The 16,485-nt window shown below is 55.5% G+C and overlaps 1 protein-coding gene across 6 annotated transcripts; it reads right to left on the bottom strand.

Moving 5' to 3' along the window:
- Positions 1-434: 434 nt before the first annotated feature.
- On the bottom strand, positions 435-14,976 carry SAXO4 (stabilizer of axonemal microtubules 4). 6 transcript variants are annotated; one of them, XM_075129264.1, is made up of 15 exons: positions 11,981-13,320; positions 8,571-8,770; positions 8,305-8,454; positions 7,468-7,585; positions 6,916-7,069; positions 5,358-5,486; positions 4,952-5,015; positions 3,284-3,387; positions 2,667-2,726; positions 2,162-2,248; positions 1,835-1,966; positions 1,652-1,746; positions 1,214-1,378; positions 1,031-1,118; positions 435-575 (listed from the first exon to the last, which is right to left on the bottom strand). In XM_075129264.1, the coding sequence occupies exons 3-14, from the start codon at positions 8,408-8,410 to the stop codon at positions 1,031-1,033; spliced, it is 1,302 nt and encodes a 433-aa protein (XP_074985365.1). In that variant the 5' UTR covers positions 8,411-8,454; positions 8,571-8,770; positions 11,981-13,320; the 3' UTR covers positions 435-575. The 6 variants fall into 6 exon arrangements, with proteins under 6 accessions (XP_074985365.1, XP_074985364.1, XP_074985368.1 ...); XM_075129263.1 differs by having other exon boundaries at positions 8,305-8,770; positions 11,981-14,976; XM_075129267.1 differs by lacking the exon at positions 1,835-1,966 and having other exon boundaries at positions 11,981-14,976.
- Positions 14,977-16,485: the final 1,509 nt, after the last annotated feature.

Below are 16,485 nucleotides of genomic sequence, written 5' to 3'. Positions count from 1 at the left end.
CCTGATCCTGTGTGGTGCCAGGCACCCTCCTTTCCAACTGCTCAGCACCGAGCGGGATGGGGCCCGAATGCCAAGAGAACGGAACTGCAGGGCCCAGGACACCCCCAGCCAGAGCAGGCAAGGTGATGGGGAGGGGCTGCACTCCCCTTTCTGCCAGGAGGCACCAGCTGATCCTTCAGGTGCAAAGACTCCATCCAGCTCCCATGGCAGCACATGGGTGCCACGACCCATGGGATGAGAGCTGGGATCAGCTCGCACAGCAGAGGGCTCCCCGATGAAAACAGCAGCGGACGGGGTGGAAGGGCATGCTGGGGTCCCCGGGGAAGAGGAGAAGGAGAAGTTTATGGGGGCCATGGGGAAGAAGAGGAGAGGTCTATGGGATCTAAGGGGAGGAGGGCTGGCAGCTAGGCCAATGAGAACCAATGAGCCTTCACTGGATGGTGATTTCTCTTTACATTATTGGAAAAGTAAAGCCCTTTGGGAGATGCTGAAGCCACTGCCTCGTCAGGGGAGACCAGCCCCGGAGTCCCTGCCTCGCCAGGGGAGACCAGCTCCTGCAGGGTGGAGACACAGATCTGCAAGAAAGCAAAGAAAAGGCAAAGCGGTCCTAGAAATCTGGCAAAGTGGGGGGAGGGACCCCAAGAGAGGAATGGAGAAGGTGGAGTGGCTCTGCGGAACTCATATCACCTCCTCAAAGGCTGGGGAAAGGACAGGGATGAGGATTGGCAGCCGTCATGCTCTCCACTTTTCATAAGGGCCTGGGACTCCCTTCCCAGCGTCCCCTGAAAGGAAATGCCATGAGCTGTGCCCTGGAGGAAGCCCTCGCTGTGGAGCAGAAAGCCTGATCCAGGCCTAGCAGAGCCTGACACCTGGCCTCATTGGCTCCAACACCAGGGCCAAGTGCTCACAGCTGACTGGCCAGGTCTCTGATGGGTGCGTGCCCTGGTGCTCCACTGCATAGCTGGGAGGCAGCACAATCCCAACCCCCCTGCCCTGGGAGGTGCCCAGTGAGCTCACGCAGGCCCCTTACCTACTCAGGTACGGCGGTTTGGTAGAGAGCAGAGAAGCGGCTGTTGTGAGGGGTGTCGCGATAAAACGGGTCCACCGTTGTGATCGTCCTGGGAGTGGAGGGGGAGAGCATCACAGAGGGAAGAGGAGGGGCAGGAGGGCGTCAGGGACAGGGTGGAGGGCAGTGGGAACCAGCCAGCCTCACCGGCCGACATGGGGGTGGACCCGTCTCAGGGTCTCCGTGGCATTGGGATCTGTGCCCAGTTCAGTGATGTGGTTGTTGGTGGCGAAGCCACCCGGCTGTTGGGGCTGGATCCCTCCGCGGGTCCATCCTTCGCGGTCCACCCCCTTGAGGGTGTTGTCATAAAACCTGCCAGAGGGGAGGAAACAGAGTCAAAGAGCGCTGCATCCTGCTGGGTCCATCAGCTGCTCAGCCCCCTCCCCACAGGCCGGGCTACCCCCTTCCCTTTCCCTGCCCACACACACCCGGGCAGGGCACCCCCACTCAGACCAAGAGAGACACAGGGCATGCACATGAAGAGAGGGGAGAGCGCTGGGGGAGGCAGGGGAGAGCTCCCCCAGGGGCAGGGTGGGCTGGCTAGAGCTCCCCCAGGGGCAGGCGGTGGCAGTATTTCAGACTCACTTGGAGTTGTAGCTGCTCAGGTACTTGTTGGGCAAGTCCGGGTCATAGGGGGGCGTCACATACTTCTTGTTGTTGATGCTGAATCCGGAGAGTTCCTGGGGGAGGGACACAGGGCTGAGCTGGCCAGGCCCGAGGGGACCTGCAGGACCCTGGGCAAGCAGCACAGGCCATGCTCACACTCACCTTGTTCCCCACGGACTCCCGGCCCAGCAGGTTGGTCTGGGTCTGCGGGGGCCTCTGGAACCCTCGGAACTGAGTGTGGCTCAGGGGCCCTGACCCCCCGGCCCCAGGCTGGGGTGCTGCGTGCGGCAGGCCCTGGGGGGCAGGAGGAGACCAGTGAATGGGGGGACAGTCACAGACAGGGAGGGAGGAGACTGAGAGGCCAGCACACAGACAGGTTACAGGTGGAGAGGAGGATGCAGGCAGACAGGGAGGACTGAAGGCAGGATGGGGGGTGCCAGTGGAATGGTGGGGGCAGGCAGGTTGGAGGAGGGGAGGCGGGTCGCTCACCATGGCACTGAGGCCGTTGTCTTTGTCCCGGCTGAATCCCGTCTCTCGCTCGGAGCCCTTCGACAGCACGGGCAGGAACTCATCGCCCTGTCAGGAGAGGGACAAAGTGATGCAGCCTGGGGCAAAGTCTCACCTCCCCCATTCCAAGGACTTTGCAGCCACCCAGTTCACCTGCACAGGGGGAGCAGGGCAGAGGGCGTCACAGCCCGGCCTCTGCGGGGTCACAGGCCCTGATCGCACTGGAAGCCACCCAAGCACAGGGGCTTGGCCACCTATTACAGGACCCTGGGAGAGGGCACTCCAAATGGCTTTCCCAGCATGGAGCTATGGCCCAGAAAAGATCCTAATTCTGCCCTCCCCACTTAGTCTCTGCGTGACTCCCCCACTCTGCCCATCCTGCCCCCCATGTCTGGGTGACCCTCCTACCCCTCCCACCCTTTAGCCTACCCTTTGCCATCCTCCCTCTGCTCCTCCTTCTCTCCCCCCTCCCCCCGGCCCCTCTTACATGGGGGAGAGCGCTGGGCAGGAAGTCCGTCTTGGTGATGCTGATGCCAGGCTGGCTCCTCTGCAAGGGAAACGCTGGGCAGTGAGGCCCCTTCCCCATGCAGGATGGGCCTGGGATTCCCCTGACAGGCTGGGCCAGGCCTGGCCAACTCCTCCCCTTGGGATCTAAGGGGGATCCCTTGAGATCTTACTAAGGAATCTGCCGGTGTATGGGGCTGGCCCATGACATGGGGTCCCCAGGCTGGTAGGGATGAGGCCAGGCTGTGGGCGACCTTCCCCATGTAGCGGATCTGTGTGTGTTGTGTGTCTGTGTAAGTGGGGGGGAAGGTGTTTGGGATGCTGGGCCCCAAACAGCTTTGACATGTGTTCCAGGGCAGCCCTGATGGGGCACAGGATCCTTCAGCCTCACCCCAGCTGCCGCTCAGAGACGGTTCTGAACAAAACGGGCGGGGGGAAGAGAAACCCACTGGAGAGGCTGGGAAACCGGGGGCTGGCAAGCTGCACAGGGTCCTGGGTAAGTCTGGGCATGCACAGCTGGGTCACCCCCAGGTCCAAAGGGGACGCTGTGCTCCATTCAGAGATGACCACCAGGGGGGCGGGCCAGGGCCCAGCACCTACTGGCTCTCCCGGAGGAGGTGGCAGGAAGGCAATGGGGTTCTGCTGGGTGCCCTCAGTGAATCCCGTCTCCTCCTTGGCTCCTATTGTCTTTCGCTGTAGGAAATCTGTAATGGGAGATGAGGCAGGGGAATACACGGTAATCCACATTCCCAACCCTGGGCAACAACCAACATATCTAAGCCACCTAAAGTCACGTAACGCCGCACCTCGGGGTTCGAACCTCCGACCTCTGGCTCTAAAACCACCAGCCTCTCCGGCCAGAGCAGAAAGATCAGCTCCATTAATGAAGGCTGGAGCTGGCTCATCAACCTCCATTTGGTCTAGCCACTAGAGGGAGACAGGGCCTCCCACAGGGCAAGCCCGACTTGTGTCTGCATTAGCCTCACACTTAACTGGGCTGCTGATTGAATGCAAAATGAGGCGCACATGGGAGCTGAGAGCACCAGAGAGGAAACGATCGCTGGACAAGCCAATGGATTTAGATAAGCTGGACCGTGACAACTGTGGGACCAGCCCAAACAGGCGTGGGAGGAAAGATCTCGAGGTGGCCCGTGGGTAGCTAAGATCACAGGGAGGGCCCCAGGCTGTTGGGAGAAATAGCAAGGGAGCCTGGGCTTGGGCCGTGACATAGCGGTGCAAGTGGATGGGGGCTGCATGTGTAACCCTGCCTCTGACGCTCCTGGCCTGAAGGGTGACCTCAGCGTAGGTGGCTGCATGGAGGTGAGAGCGATCATAAGGACAAAGAACCACGCGAATGACAGGGGTGAGGTTGTGCAGCCGGCATAGTCTGCACAGGAGACAAGAACTGGGAACCCCAGAACGGCTCATGCCCACGGGACAATTCAGAGAGCTCCCCACGCTCCCCCCACCCTAGGAACCCCACACCCCTTACCATTCCCAGACAGTTCTAGCCAGTAGAAAGCATGGTTCACCTAGGGTTCCCTTCGTGATAGGAGTTCCAGTAACACCCCCTCTCTACTTCCCCAGCGTCCGTAAGCTCGTCAGCAGGGAGACCCCACCCTTTAAGGCTAGAGGGACAGGGGGTTGTGCTCCCAGGCAGAGGACAGAGAGGGCTGCCGGGTGAGGATAGCATCTTGCACACAGCGCTTTCCATCCAACAGACCATAAAGGGGTTTCCAGTAAGACTAGGGATCATTTCCCCACCACTGCAATGCAGCCACCTGTGAGCTGGAATGTGCTTACCAGCTCACAGCAACACGACACAGCGATAGGACAGGCAGGGGAAACTAAGAGCACAGCCAATTGAAACTGCTGGGGGAATTTAGGGAGGCAGAAGGTAAGCGCCTGAATGGGAGTTTGATTGGGAAACCATTTAAAAGCCCTGCTCTTAGCAAAAGTTCCAGGGGATCTTTAATAACCACAAGCAGTCAGGTTTCAGGATCTCGGCTTCCTGTCTCAGCCAAAAGACAGCGTCCTCCAGCAGTGCAATGCCCCCTGGCCCCAGAATGGGGCATTGGCTCATTACAGAATACCCGGTGTGCCTTTCCAAGCCATGGCTAGGCCCAGTGCTGCTTAGACAAGGAGGGGATGGCTGGGAATTGGAAGGGTACAGGTGTAGCTCCTATGGGTTAGCCTATGGCAGAGGCCTGGTTAGCTGCCCCAGGACATGGCTCAGGAGGGTGCGAGGGGCTCCAGGAAGGACCGTACCTGGCTGGCCAGGAATGTCGAAGCGGAACTTGGAGTTATACTCTGTGGACATGTACAGAGGGCCCTGCAAGGAGCAGGAGAGAGCGAGTGAACGGGGGGGGAAACAGTCTTGCACCCGGCCTGCCAGTAGACCCCTACCCACCTCCCCAGCCTAGTACCCATCCTGCCACCCACCCAGGGCTCACACACACCCTGCCAGAAGACCCTCACCCACCTCCCCTGACAGGAGCCCTCCACTCTGGTGCCAGGGTATCTCCCCTTCACTCCTGCACACAGACACACCAGGGCTGTCCCCCTTGCTTTGCTGCAATGCCCAGGACAAATGTCTGGTGGCTCCCCTTTCCATCTCCTTTGTTCTGGTGCCGGCAGTGGATCAAGGCCCAGGGAGAGCCGGTCCTGTACTCACGTGTCTGGCGTTCTCCCCCTCGACGGAGCCTTTCCCCTGCGGCTTGTGCAGGTCGGGGAGCTGTCTGGGCTCCAGCCCTGTGATGGCTCGCGGCCCCTGGTCCCGCGTATCGAAGTGGACTTTCTTAACCTGCAGAGTGAGCCCCTTTGGTGAGTCCCGTGGCAGCGAAGCACCAGGTCCCCACACAGCCAGGATGGGCAAGGCTGCACAGGGCACTGCTGAGCCTCTATATCCCCACAGGAGTGCGATCAGAGCCAAGGGATGGTTTATATGGACCTTTGCTGCAGGAGGTGAAGGGAGTGTCCAAGGAGGGGAGGAACGTCGCAAGTGTGCACACCCCTGTACGTGTGTTAAATCAGCACTTCCAGACGCTGACTGCCTCTGGATGTCCCCAGCTGCAGTGCAAGCCCCCACGCCCTACCGCTGCTGCCAGCTCTAAGGGGGAGAGGGCAGGGCAGACTCCATGCCCATTCAGTCCTTGGCCTCTCTGCTAAAACTGCCAACCCACCCCAGCTGTGCAGGCACTACATGTATCAGGGCCACCTGTCCAATCCAGACTGAGACCTCCCCGCAAACTCCTCATTTCACACAGGCCACCAAGCAGTCAGTGGGTAACCCCACCTCTGGGGTCACATCATGCCAATGGCACCCACCCCCCCATGGAGCCCGCGCTGAGGAGCAGACCACAGCACTTTCTAGGCCTGTGGGCACTCATGAACACTGTCGGGTTATTTGTACTCCCATCCGAACAGAACCAATGTGTGCTATTGTTTATTATTTGTGTTGTAGTAGCATGTAGGAGCTGCAGTCACTGACCAGGCCCCGTGGGTACATTTACACTGCATTGTAAACCTGGGTTTGCAGGACCCAGGCTTATGGACTCTGTTTCCAAGCCTACACTGGAGTGCCCACACTGCATTGTAATCCTGAGCTTACAAGTGCTGGACCAGGGTCTCACAGCTGTGCTAACATGTCCATACTACACTACGCAGACCTCCTGACTCGGGTCTGCAGCTTAAGTTGTGTCCACACTGCAAAATGCTAGGGCTTGGCCCCAAGTCAAAGTCTAGCAGGGTCCTATGACCTGGCTCTTGGGTGCTTGCTGACCTGAGTCAAACCGATGTATGTGTGGATGGAAGGGGGAATTGGGTTCAAACCTGAGTCAGAACCTGGGCTTTGCGTGCAGTGTAGACATACCCAGAGGTGCTAGGTGCTGTACAGACACAAAACCAGGATGAGCTCTGTCCCAAAGACCTGATGATCTAAGTCAAGAGACAACAGATGGATACAACCAAACCTAATTTTGTAAGTTCCATTTTCCTTGTTGCACGTAGTTAATAAAATAAAAGGGTCGTTTTGTGTATAGTTATTAAAGGGTTAGGGCCCTCTCTATCCCCAGCCCTACAATCTAGCACTAGCTCTGGGATGGAACGTACCATCTACACAATCCTCTAGCCACAATGTCACCAGGCTGCATTCCCAATGGCAAACCCATGGCAGACAGGATCTTGATCCATGAGCTGACCAGGCCCAGCGTCGGGGCTTACTGGACACTTACGGCTTTGGTGGTAGGGAAGGAAATAGGCTTGTCTCGAACAAACCCGCTCCCCGGCTGGTAGACGCTCCAGGGCAAGGGGTACTTGCCATCGGGCAGCTGGAGGGGTCGGAAATGCTTGGTGGTCACCGTGTCGTAGTTATCCTGGAGGAGCTGTCTGAAGCAGGAGGAAGAGAACAAGTGTGGGATAATGATAGCTAGGTCTTCTGTAGATCTCACAGTGCTCTAGAAAGGAGGTCAGGGTCATTACAGAGGGGGAAACTGAGGCACAGGCAGGGGAAGTGACTTGCCCAAGATGGCAAACCAGGCCAGTGACAGCTCTCCTGAGGCCCAGGCAAGTGCTCCATCCGCTAGGCCACACTGCAGGACAGATCCCAGCTCTGCACTGATACACCCACCTCCTCAAGGGGTGAGAGGGGAGTAGTGAGGGAGACCCACCAACCTGGGGATGAACGCCCCAGGGTGGGAGAGGGGTCTATAGTCCATGGGACGGTCCCTACCCCTCACACAATCCCAGCTGTACCCAGGCCCCTCATCTCCACAAGGACAGCCTACCCCACGGCTGGATTATCCACTTCATCCAGGCTGGCCTTGTAAGAGACGACAGGCCGGTAATTGGATTTGTACCCGGCTCCGGAGTGATGGCCAACACGAGGATGGAACCTCTCCTGCCCTGCCGAACAGAGCAGGGGAATCGCAGATATCAGCCACGCAGGCAATGTGGGGGCCCATAGAGAGAGAGACACTTGTTCAGGGAGGGAGACGCCTCCTGTTCCTCTAATACTGTTAGAGCCTTTGAAAGGACTTGCTCTTCCAGGACAATCCCCAAGCACCAAATTGCAATGGCGCCTCAGCAGTTGGCATCACCAGGGATTAAACTTGGGAGACTGAGCTGAAGCAGCAGGTCCATTAGACTGGCACCAGGGCAGGACTCATACATGGCTATACAGGCTCGGGCCACCAGAGGGGACCAGAGGGCACAGATAGTCAGTTCAAGATGATGTGGCTGTGGATGAGACAGGGACAGGGCCAAGGCTGGTGGGGAGCTGTGAGAGAGATTCAGTCCTTAGTGGGTTAGCGCTGGGGACACAGGGGCCTTGCTAGGGAAGCTGCCCTAGGCCTTGGCCCTGCTGGGACACTGAGGCTGGGGTCAGGCCAGCAGAGGATAAGTAGAGCACAGTGGGAGGGAAGCGCTGCTGACTGGCTCCCTGAGCTCACTGGGTCGGTGGCTCCCCAGGGGGTGATGGCCGGCACACAGGGATGCAGGGAAGGCCATTCACATGGCCTGCTGGGGCACCAGCTCCAGGGCTGGCATGGGCTTCACCATCCCCTCCCCTGATCCTTCATGGCCACACATGCCCCGTTGGGCACCGCTTGCTGCGGGGCCCTTACCGTAAGCCGTGCCGTAGCTCGTGGCGTAGAACTTCAGAGGGTCCACGCTCCCACCAGCGCTCGTCCTCACATAGGGTGAGACGCCACCTAGGGGGAGGCGCCCCATGGCAGAGGGAGAGCTGGATCTCCGGGGGGCAGGGTGCCCAGTGGCTATAGAGACAGAGGACGTGGTACAGCTGAGCATGGGGACAAGAAGATCGCCACCCACCCTGCCTGGCTCAACTGCTCCTCCGGTGTCTCCCTGGCGATGGAGTGTGAGGTCATACCTGTGGCACTGTGATGTCAGAGCAGGGGCAAGGACAAAGCCCAGCTCTGAGCCCATTGCCCTTCCGGGGTAGCAAGCCAGCGAATCCCAGAGCCAGGGGCAGGAAAGGACCACAGAGGCCTGGATCTCCTAGGAACGGGAAGGGCCCAGAGCCCTGAGACCCAGCATCACAGTTCTGAAGCCAGGTGATCCTGCCGGGGCCTGGAAGTGACAGGGAACCATGCTGAGCCCAGGGGCTATGGGATACTTTTTTGGACACCCTGGGGCCGCGAGTCATTGTGTTACCCGCCTGCCTCAGTGAAGGAGACTTTTGGTGGTAGCTGGTGTCCTGACCCCGCCTGCCCTTCAGCCACTCAAGGACTCTCCCAGCCACTCAAGCACTCTCCTAGGGCTGTGCCAGCCCCTACTTTGCCTTGAAGGGCAACACTTGGTGCACCACAAACTCCTCAAAATCATCCCCCCGTAGTGTCCAGCCCCTGACACTGAACCCTCACAGTAACTACTATGTTCTCTACTCTCATGGGAACAATACACCCACCAACTTGTTATGCTGGAACGGATACTCGATTGACTCAAACAACACAGCACTGGCATCTCTTTACAGGGACAACGAATTGGAGTTTATTAACAAAGGTTAAGATTTAAGAGCTGCTGAGCAAGGGTAGTAAGAGCAGCCGGTTACACATCAAATCAAAGGTTCAACACGTGTCTTAGAGTCTAAACAACTTTTAACAGGTGAAAATCTCATCTAAGGCAAACCTTCCAGCATCACTAGCCCAGGAGACAACTTTCATTAATGGGAAAAGTGCTGATCTTTTTGCCGCCTCGCTGAAGGTGTCCTTTTGCCTTCCCCTTATGCCCCCCCAAAGTTCATTGTCTTTGCACCCCCCAGACAGGACAGCCCTTGCAGTCTAGTCTACAGTGTCTTCCCATCCTCCTGGGTATGTCGTAGACAGATTTGGCTTAATTTACATGACACAGAGACATATCTTCTCTCCTGTCTGGCAAAAACCTGTGGGTCAGCTCTGCCTGGTTACAGATTTAAAGACACAGTGCCAGGATGCACACATCACTTTTAAATGATATCCTCAGTGTTAGAATATAGATATTCAGGCCTGTCTGTAAAGGCCTATACTCTGAGAATTTAGGTGTATTCTTCTCACTAAGCTAGTTATAGAGGTATAAAAGAAAGAATCAAATCACTGTCTGCCGGTGTAAGGGCCTTCTCTTACTGTGACAGTCTGAGGTCCTGTGCTTAGACTAAGGCCTTTAGTGAAGCAGCAGAGGCAGCCATAAGCTGGGAAGCGACCGGTCACCTCCTCACATTCCAAACTAGACACATTGAAAGAAGGTGCTATTGGGCTGTTAGGAATACAGTCCTGTCCTGATCGTGCCTATCGCCTCCAGAGAAAGGGAAGTGCCTAGAAGATGTAAAAGGAAACTTAGTTTGATAGCATCCTGTCTGGCAAGAATTCACTTATCAATAGCTGGGATGTGAAATCCTCATTTCTTTGTTGTTCTGTCACTGTAGTCCCCATTTCCCTATTGTTTGTTTGTATAATCTCTGTCTGGTTCTGTGATTGTTTCTGTCTGCTGTATAATTAATTTTGCTGGGTGTAAACCAATTAAGGTGGTGGGATATAATTGCTTACATAATCATGTTACAATATGTTAGGATTGGTTAGTTAAATTTCAGGAAAATGATTGGTTAAAGTATAGCTAAGCAAAACTCAAGTTTTACTTTATAGTCTGCAGTCAACCATGAAGCGTGTGTGTGTGGGGGGGGGAATGGGAACAGGGAATGGGGGTGGGGAAATTGGAATCATGTTTTGCTAAGGGCAGGAATGGGAACAGGGACATAGGTGTAAGGCTCTGTGGTGTCAGAGCTGGGAAGGGGGACACTAAGGAAGGGAACTGGAATCATGCTTGCTGGAAGTTCACCCCAATAAACATCCAATTGTTTGCACCTTTGGACTTTGGATATTGTTGTTCTCTGTTCATGCGAGAAGGACCAGGGAAGTAAGTGGGTGAAAGAATAAGCCTCCTAACACTCAGTACATACATTTCACAGTGGTATTAGTGACCAGCGTGATGCCAGCTTTCATTTGATACCTTACACTACGCTATTTCTGGATACATACCATGACAGTGTGGTGCTAGGTGTAGTGAGTTTGTCAGTCCTGTTAGATGTTGCTGTTACAGGACAGGGAACCTTTTGTCAGTTGGCACTGAGGGGTTCAGAGGGTCACATACTAAGAGTGTCACCCAGAGAGTTACCAGGTGATAGCCCTAAAGGGGATTTTACTTTCCCTCCTCTCCCGCCCCCCAGGCTCCTCTTTCGGCTTCTCTTCCCCCCTCCCTGAGCCCTTCTGCTCTGGCTCCCCAGCACAGAACTCTCTGCACCTGTTGGTGGAGCTCCCCAAGCCTGGCTATCCATCCCATCTCTGCGGTTTTACCCAGTGCAGACTAGGGATTAGCAAGAGGCTCTGTCTCTACAGAGAGGACGATCTGGCCCTGCAGACTGGAGTGTGCAGACAGTCCAGGAACTTACCGGAGAGGGTCGGGTCCAGCACAACTAGAGGCTCAGATGGCAGGAGCACGTGTGGATCCCCCACACCCATAAAGAAGTGGCAAATGCTGAGCATCTTCTTGCTGTGCTCTGCCCGAGGAGCTATCCTTATGGACTCTAGACGCACCAGAGAAGGCTCCTCCAAGCTACTTCATGGCACCTGGCCTTCCTGCTGCTGCCTGAGTATCTCAGGGGCTTCTACCCACCTCTGAGTTCCAGGGGTCAGCGCAGGAATAAGGTGTGTTGGTACTTTTCCAGGCTCTGCCCACAACCCAAGCTCCACCCCTGTTCAGCAATAGGGCAAATCGCGGAGCAAGAGAGGCAGATCCGAGGGGAGAGCCCTAGGCCAGTTTGGGCCCTGCCATACCACTGAATCCAGCCCAGCTCCAGCACATGTGGCTGGGCCAGCAGCCCCTGCTCTTCCACCGTCAGCCAAGTCCAATGGCCATAAAAAGGGACACTGGCTGGCCCAACAGAGGGAATTCAGGGTCTTTCACCTCCACTGGCTCCCATCTGACCCCAGGCTGCACATAGGCAGACCTTGGTAGATAGCTGTTCAGATCCTTGGGGGAGGGTGGGGGGTCTCAGTGAGCAGTATAAACCCATCATGGGTATTGCCACTGGCTGCCCCTTCTGTTGGAACGCTCAGCAGAGACACCATGGAGCCAGCCGTCCCCTCTCAGCGCTGAGGGTCAATCCCGCAGGGACAGGCTGAGCCACACTTATCTGGGCTGGGGACAGAGGGATCACATGGGCAGCTTCCCCCACTTGCTCTGCCACCTCCCAGCTCTGCCCACCCCCCGCCCTGCTCCCACCGCCCTCCTGGGGCACTGCCCCCTTACCTGCCCCAGGCGAGGCTCTGGCAAGGTCCTGGCAGGCGCTGGGCAGGGTTAGGAGCTCACTGGAGGAATGTGCAGGCCTGCCCAGTCACAGCTGGTATCCTAGCGACCAGCGCCTAGCAACTGGCTGGAGAAACAGGACAGCTTCCAGCAGGAAGGAGCTGAGGCCCCTGGGGATCTCAAAGCAATTTACAAGCACTCTACAAGCACTTACAATGCGAGCCAACATCCCAGACCAGGGCTGCAGGGATTTCCAGCCCTGCTGCCTGATCACAGCGCAGGCTGATAAGGCCCACCCAGCCCAGATGCTCCTGAGCCACACAGAGGGGACTACAGAGGCACAGGTGCCCAGAGTACACAAACACCCACTGCACACATGTCCCAGCATTACCAGAGGCACGGAGAGCAGTCAGTGTGGTTGTGGCCAAAGTAAGAGGCGACTGCATTAGGCAGACAGAAAGCAAGGGGCAAGGAGATACAGCCACAGGACGCTTGGCTGAGAGTGGAGGGATTGGCCAGGTCATCAGGTAGCAAACCCAGGGGAGCCTTCACCTTGCTTAGCTCCCAGCCCTTCAGCATTCAGGAGGCAGCAACACCACATGGCCATTCCTTGGTACTTCAGCTCAGGTGTTAATCTCCCTTGATTCTGGTACAGCTCCTGCTGAGTCTCAAAGACACTGAGCTGGGAATCTTTCAAGGGAACAGATCAGTTGCTATGTGTCCCTGCTTCACCCTTCCTACCAGCCACAGGTCCTGTCTTCTGCCCACTTCTCTGCCCTGCAATGAAATGACAGGACGCATCCCCCTCCCTGTAACAATGAGATACCTAAAACCCTACTGTTTCCAGCTATCCAGAGTCAGCCCCCACCTCTTCCCTTCACCACCCCAGGGCTCTGAAAGCCTGGCCAGCACCTTAGGTCTCCCCATTGCAGAAGCTGCTCTCAGGAAAGGAGGAAGAGAGAAGAAGAAAGGAGGAATGAAGGCCTGGCCACTCTAGCTAAAGCCCTGCATAAATTGCAGGGTGTTTGTCACAGCTCAATGTTTGAATTTCACGGGACAGGTACAACTGCCAAGACTCCCCTTTCCCTGCCCCAAACTGCTGCAATTTTCCCCATGGGATGGTAGAAGCAGGCATCCTGGCTTCAACCTCCCGCCTGAAGCCACAGCTACTCATGGGGGTCGGCGACAGGTCAGTCCCACCCTGGGAAGCAAGGTAGGGTGGTGAGCCGGTGCAGCTGTTTCACCACATGGCACCAGCTGTCCAAGCCCATCTCGGTCCAGGCTGCAGCTGCTGCTCCCTGCCTTGCTGGTGGGGAGAAGGGGACGGCATCAACAACACATGGCGATTAGGAGCCCTGGGCTCTCTCAACCTACAGCAGCCCCTGGCAGGCCCAGGGAAACACTGCAGGAGCTGAGACTAGGATCTGCACTTGGCACACAACAAAGTGTGTAAGGGGGCCGTACCCTTGCAAAGAGGTGGAGGGGAGTCTGGAATCCATCTTTTCACCCCACTCCCTCACACACCATCTCATGCACCCAGTGGCAGATCCTGGGCTCAGCCCTTGCCATGTCTCCCCTGGGCCTGCTGCTGGGCCAGGTCTCCTAACTGCAGCATTGTCAGCACTGCCCCCCTCTCCCTGCTTGCCAGGTGGGCAGCTGTAACGACAGCCTGGGCTGGATGGTCAGTGTCATTTGGTGAAACCAGCCCAGCCTGCATCCATTACTGTGAGTTGTTTCATCCCCCGTTCAGTCTCCCCCCTCTACTGGAAAAATCACAATATTGGGTTAATTTCAATGCAATCCCTGAAACCGTGATTTAACAGGGCCTTACCGATAACACAAGAGAGAGATGGCAGCCTGGCCAAGTGCATCCTGAGACCCCTCCCTCCTCCTTTCCAGCTCCTTTGCTCCCCTTTCAGGGGAGGGATAGCTCAGTGGTTTGAGCATTGGCCTGCTAAACCCAGGGTTGTGGGTTCAATCCTTGCCATTTAGGGTTACTGGGCCAAAAAATGGGGATTGGTCTTGCAATGAGCAGGGAGTTGGACTAGATGGCCTCCTGAGGTCCCTTCCAACCCTAATATTCTATGGTACATGGCAATAAATGAAGCTAAACTCTTCAAACCCACTCGTAGCATCTTTCCCACAGCAGCAATTGCTTTAGGGATGCAATCTGAACACCAGCAGGAGGGGAGAAGCTAAGAGACACTGTCTAGAATGGCAGCTCTTTGGGGCAGGAACTGCCCACTTGGTCTGTGTTTGCACAACCCCTAGCACAATGGGGGCCTGGAGCATGACTGCAACTCCTAGGTGCTTCTGCAACAAAAAATAATCGCACAGGATTCACTGTTGGAAAAGGTTGGAGTGTGCTCAGTTTAAGCAAATCGTTTTCAGCCTGTGGGGTTGGTTGGGCACGTAATCAGTCATCACATGGGATTGAGCATTGCTGTTCTCCTTCTGGAGCAAGTGTTTTTAAACAGGAGGCTGGGGAAGAGCGTGTGGTGGATACCCTTCCTGCTGAGTGGGTCTATCTTCTCCCCCCCCGCCCCACCCTTTACCCATTGGTGGGCCCTGGGCACAAGGATTTACAAGGAATGGTTAACGGAGAGGCTGTAGCCATCAGAGAGGCCTCCACAGTCAAACAACAAGAGGAATTTCACAAGGAATCAAAGCACACTGTCATAATACTGTCACCTTCTATTTCTCTTGCACCAAGATGCTCTACAAGCTATATACATACAGTGCTACTGAAATGCAGCCACTTCTGAGGTGGACTGCTGAACCCGTACGACAGTGGGACAAATCCACGTAGAAACTCCTAGTCAGGGATAGTGCTTGAAACTTTATTCGGTGGGGTTTGGAAACCTGGGTAGAAGCAACCACCGGGTGGAGGATTCCAGGAGCCAGGACCTCAGCATTGCAGGCTGCCAAATAGGTCTAGGCACCTCAGCCTCTGCTGCCAGGGATGAGAAGATGATCCTGGAGCAGACAGGGTGCCTCAGCGTGAGGGCTCGAAGAGGTACTCCAGGTCCGGCTGCCGCAGCCTCTGCTCCTTGTTCTTGTTCTTCGTAAACTCTCTCAGCATCACCATGACATCATTCTCAAACACCTCCGGAGTGGGCTTTGCTTCTTCAGGGAGAAAGGACACAGGTTGAGACACAGCACTCCCAACCCCATTTCTCAGAGTCATCAGCTTCACATCTTTGTGCAGCCAATCAGGAGTCACACTGAACCCCGTCTCATATCCCTCTAAAGTTGTAGTGCCTCTTTCAAGTCTGCTTCACTAAATACCAGGGGAACTCAGGTCAGAGCAGCTAACCACTTCTCCTAGTGAGACGCATCTCAGCTGTCAGCAAACAGCTCTATGCTATAGAGCGAGTAAAACTCTACACCCATTCAATTAGTGCAGTATAGGGGAATTCCTTCCTGCCCCCAGTTTATGATCATCTTGTGCCTTGAAGCATGAGCATTGGAAGCCGCAGACATTTTCTGAGCAAGCGTCACTGCAGTTGCTATTCTGATCCCCATACTGTATATTGCTGCATGTGAAGCCCAGGTGAGCTGAGACACACTCATCATCCCAGAAAGCTTCCTGCTCCATCTCATCATAGGAGACAGGGGCCAGGGACCAGTTATAATACCTAGCTCTTGTAGACTTTACAAAGGTCAGTATCATCACCTTATTTTGTGGATGGGAAAACTGAGGCATGGGGAAGGGGAAGTGACTTGTCCAAAGTCACCCAGCAGACCTGTGGCAGGTCTGGGAATAGAGCCCAAATCTCCTGAGCCCTAGCCCACTGATCTATCCTCTAGGCCACACTGCCTCCCCTGAAGAGTGCCCTGTTGCAATCAGTACCTGTTGCCCAGTAGTAAATATCCCAGTCGTTGCTGGGCTCGTTGATCAGACGGTCATAGAGGTTCAGCTGCCGCTCGGTCATGCTGTTCAGATTCTCCTTTGCAAAGAGGCTAAGTGAGGTGAGAGAGAAACCAGGAAGCATGAGGAACATAGGAACTGTCACACTCACAGCCAGGGTCCGTCCAGCCCAGCATCCTGTATGACACTGGCCAGTGCCAGCAGCAGGCAGATGTGGGATAATCTACCCCCAAGCAGGGCTCATCCAGGTCTCTAGTAGTTAAAGATCTGCTTAACACTGTAGATGAGATTTAATATCCCTAACAACATTGGTTATTCTTAATTATAACTCTGGATATTTTAATTATGCATAGAAATGTCAGGTCACTTGGGAATCTTACTGTGTTCCTGACTTCACTAACTTCTTGTGGTAGGGAGTTCCACAAGCTAATTAGGCACCGTGTGAAAAGGATTCGCCTTTATTATTTCTGAACTTCCCATCCTTCTATTTAATTGACTGTCCCGTTGTGCTTGTTATGCGACAGGGAGAACAGAAGCTCCCAACCTTGCTTGTCTAGACCAGTCATTGTTTTATCAACTTATGTTTCCTCTTATTGGTCTGCTTTCAGACAATAATCTCAGTCTTTTCTTTCTCTCT

The sequence above is a fragment of the Caretta caretta genome, chromosome 6, assembly GCF_965140235.1.
Source record: "Caretta caretta isolate rCarCar2 chromosome 6, rCarCar1.hap1, whole genome shotgun sequence".
NCBI lineage: Eukaryota > Metazoa > Chordata > Testudines > Cheloniidae > Caretta > Caretta caretta.
Note: the sequence above shows the minus strand (reverse complement) of the source record. Positions and strands in the feature narration are given on the sequence as shown.

Excerpts from the sequence above, each read along its gene's own strand:
- SAXO4 (XM_075129263.1), bottom strand. The coding sequence starts at position 8,626 with ATGGGCTCAGAGCTGGGCTTTGTCCTTGCCCCTGCTCTGACATCACAG. Across the intron at positions 2,727-3,283 it reads CACCTCCTCCGGGAGAGCCA|AGGAGCCAGCCTGGCATCAG; the intron begins GTAGGTGCTGGG and ends TTTCCCTTGCAG. Across the intron at positions 1,379-1,651 it reads CTGAGCAGCTACAACTCCAA|GTTTTATGACAACACCCTCA; the intron begins GTGAGTCTGAAA and ends CCCCTCTGGCAG.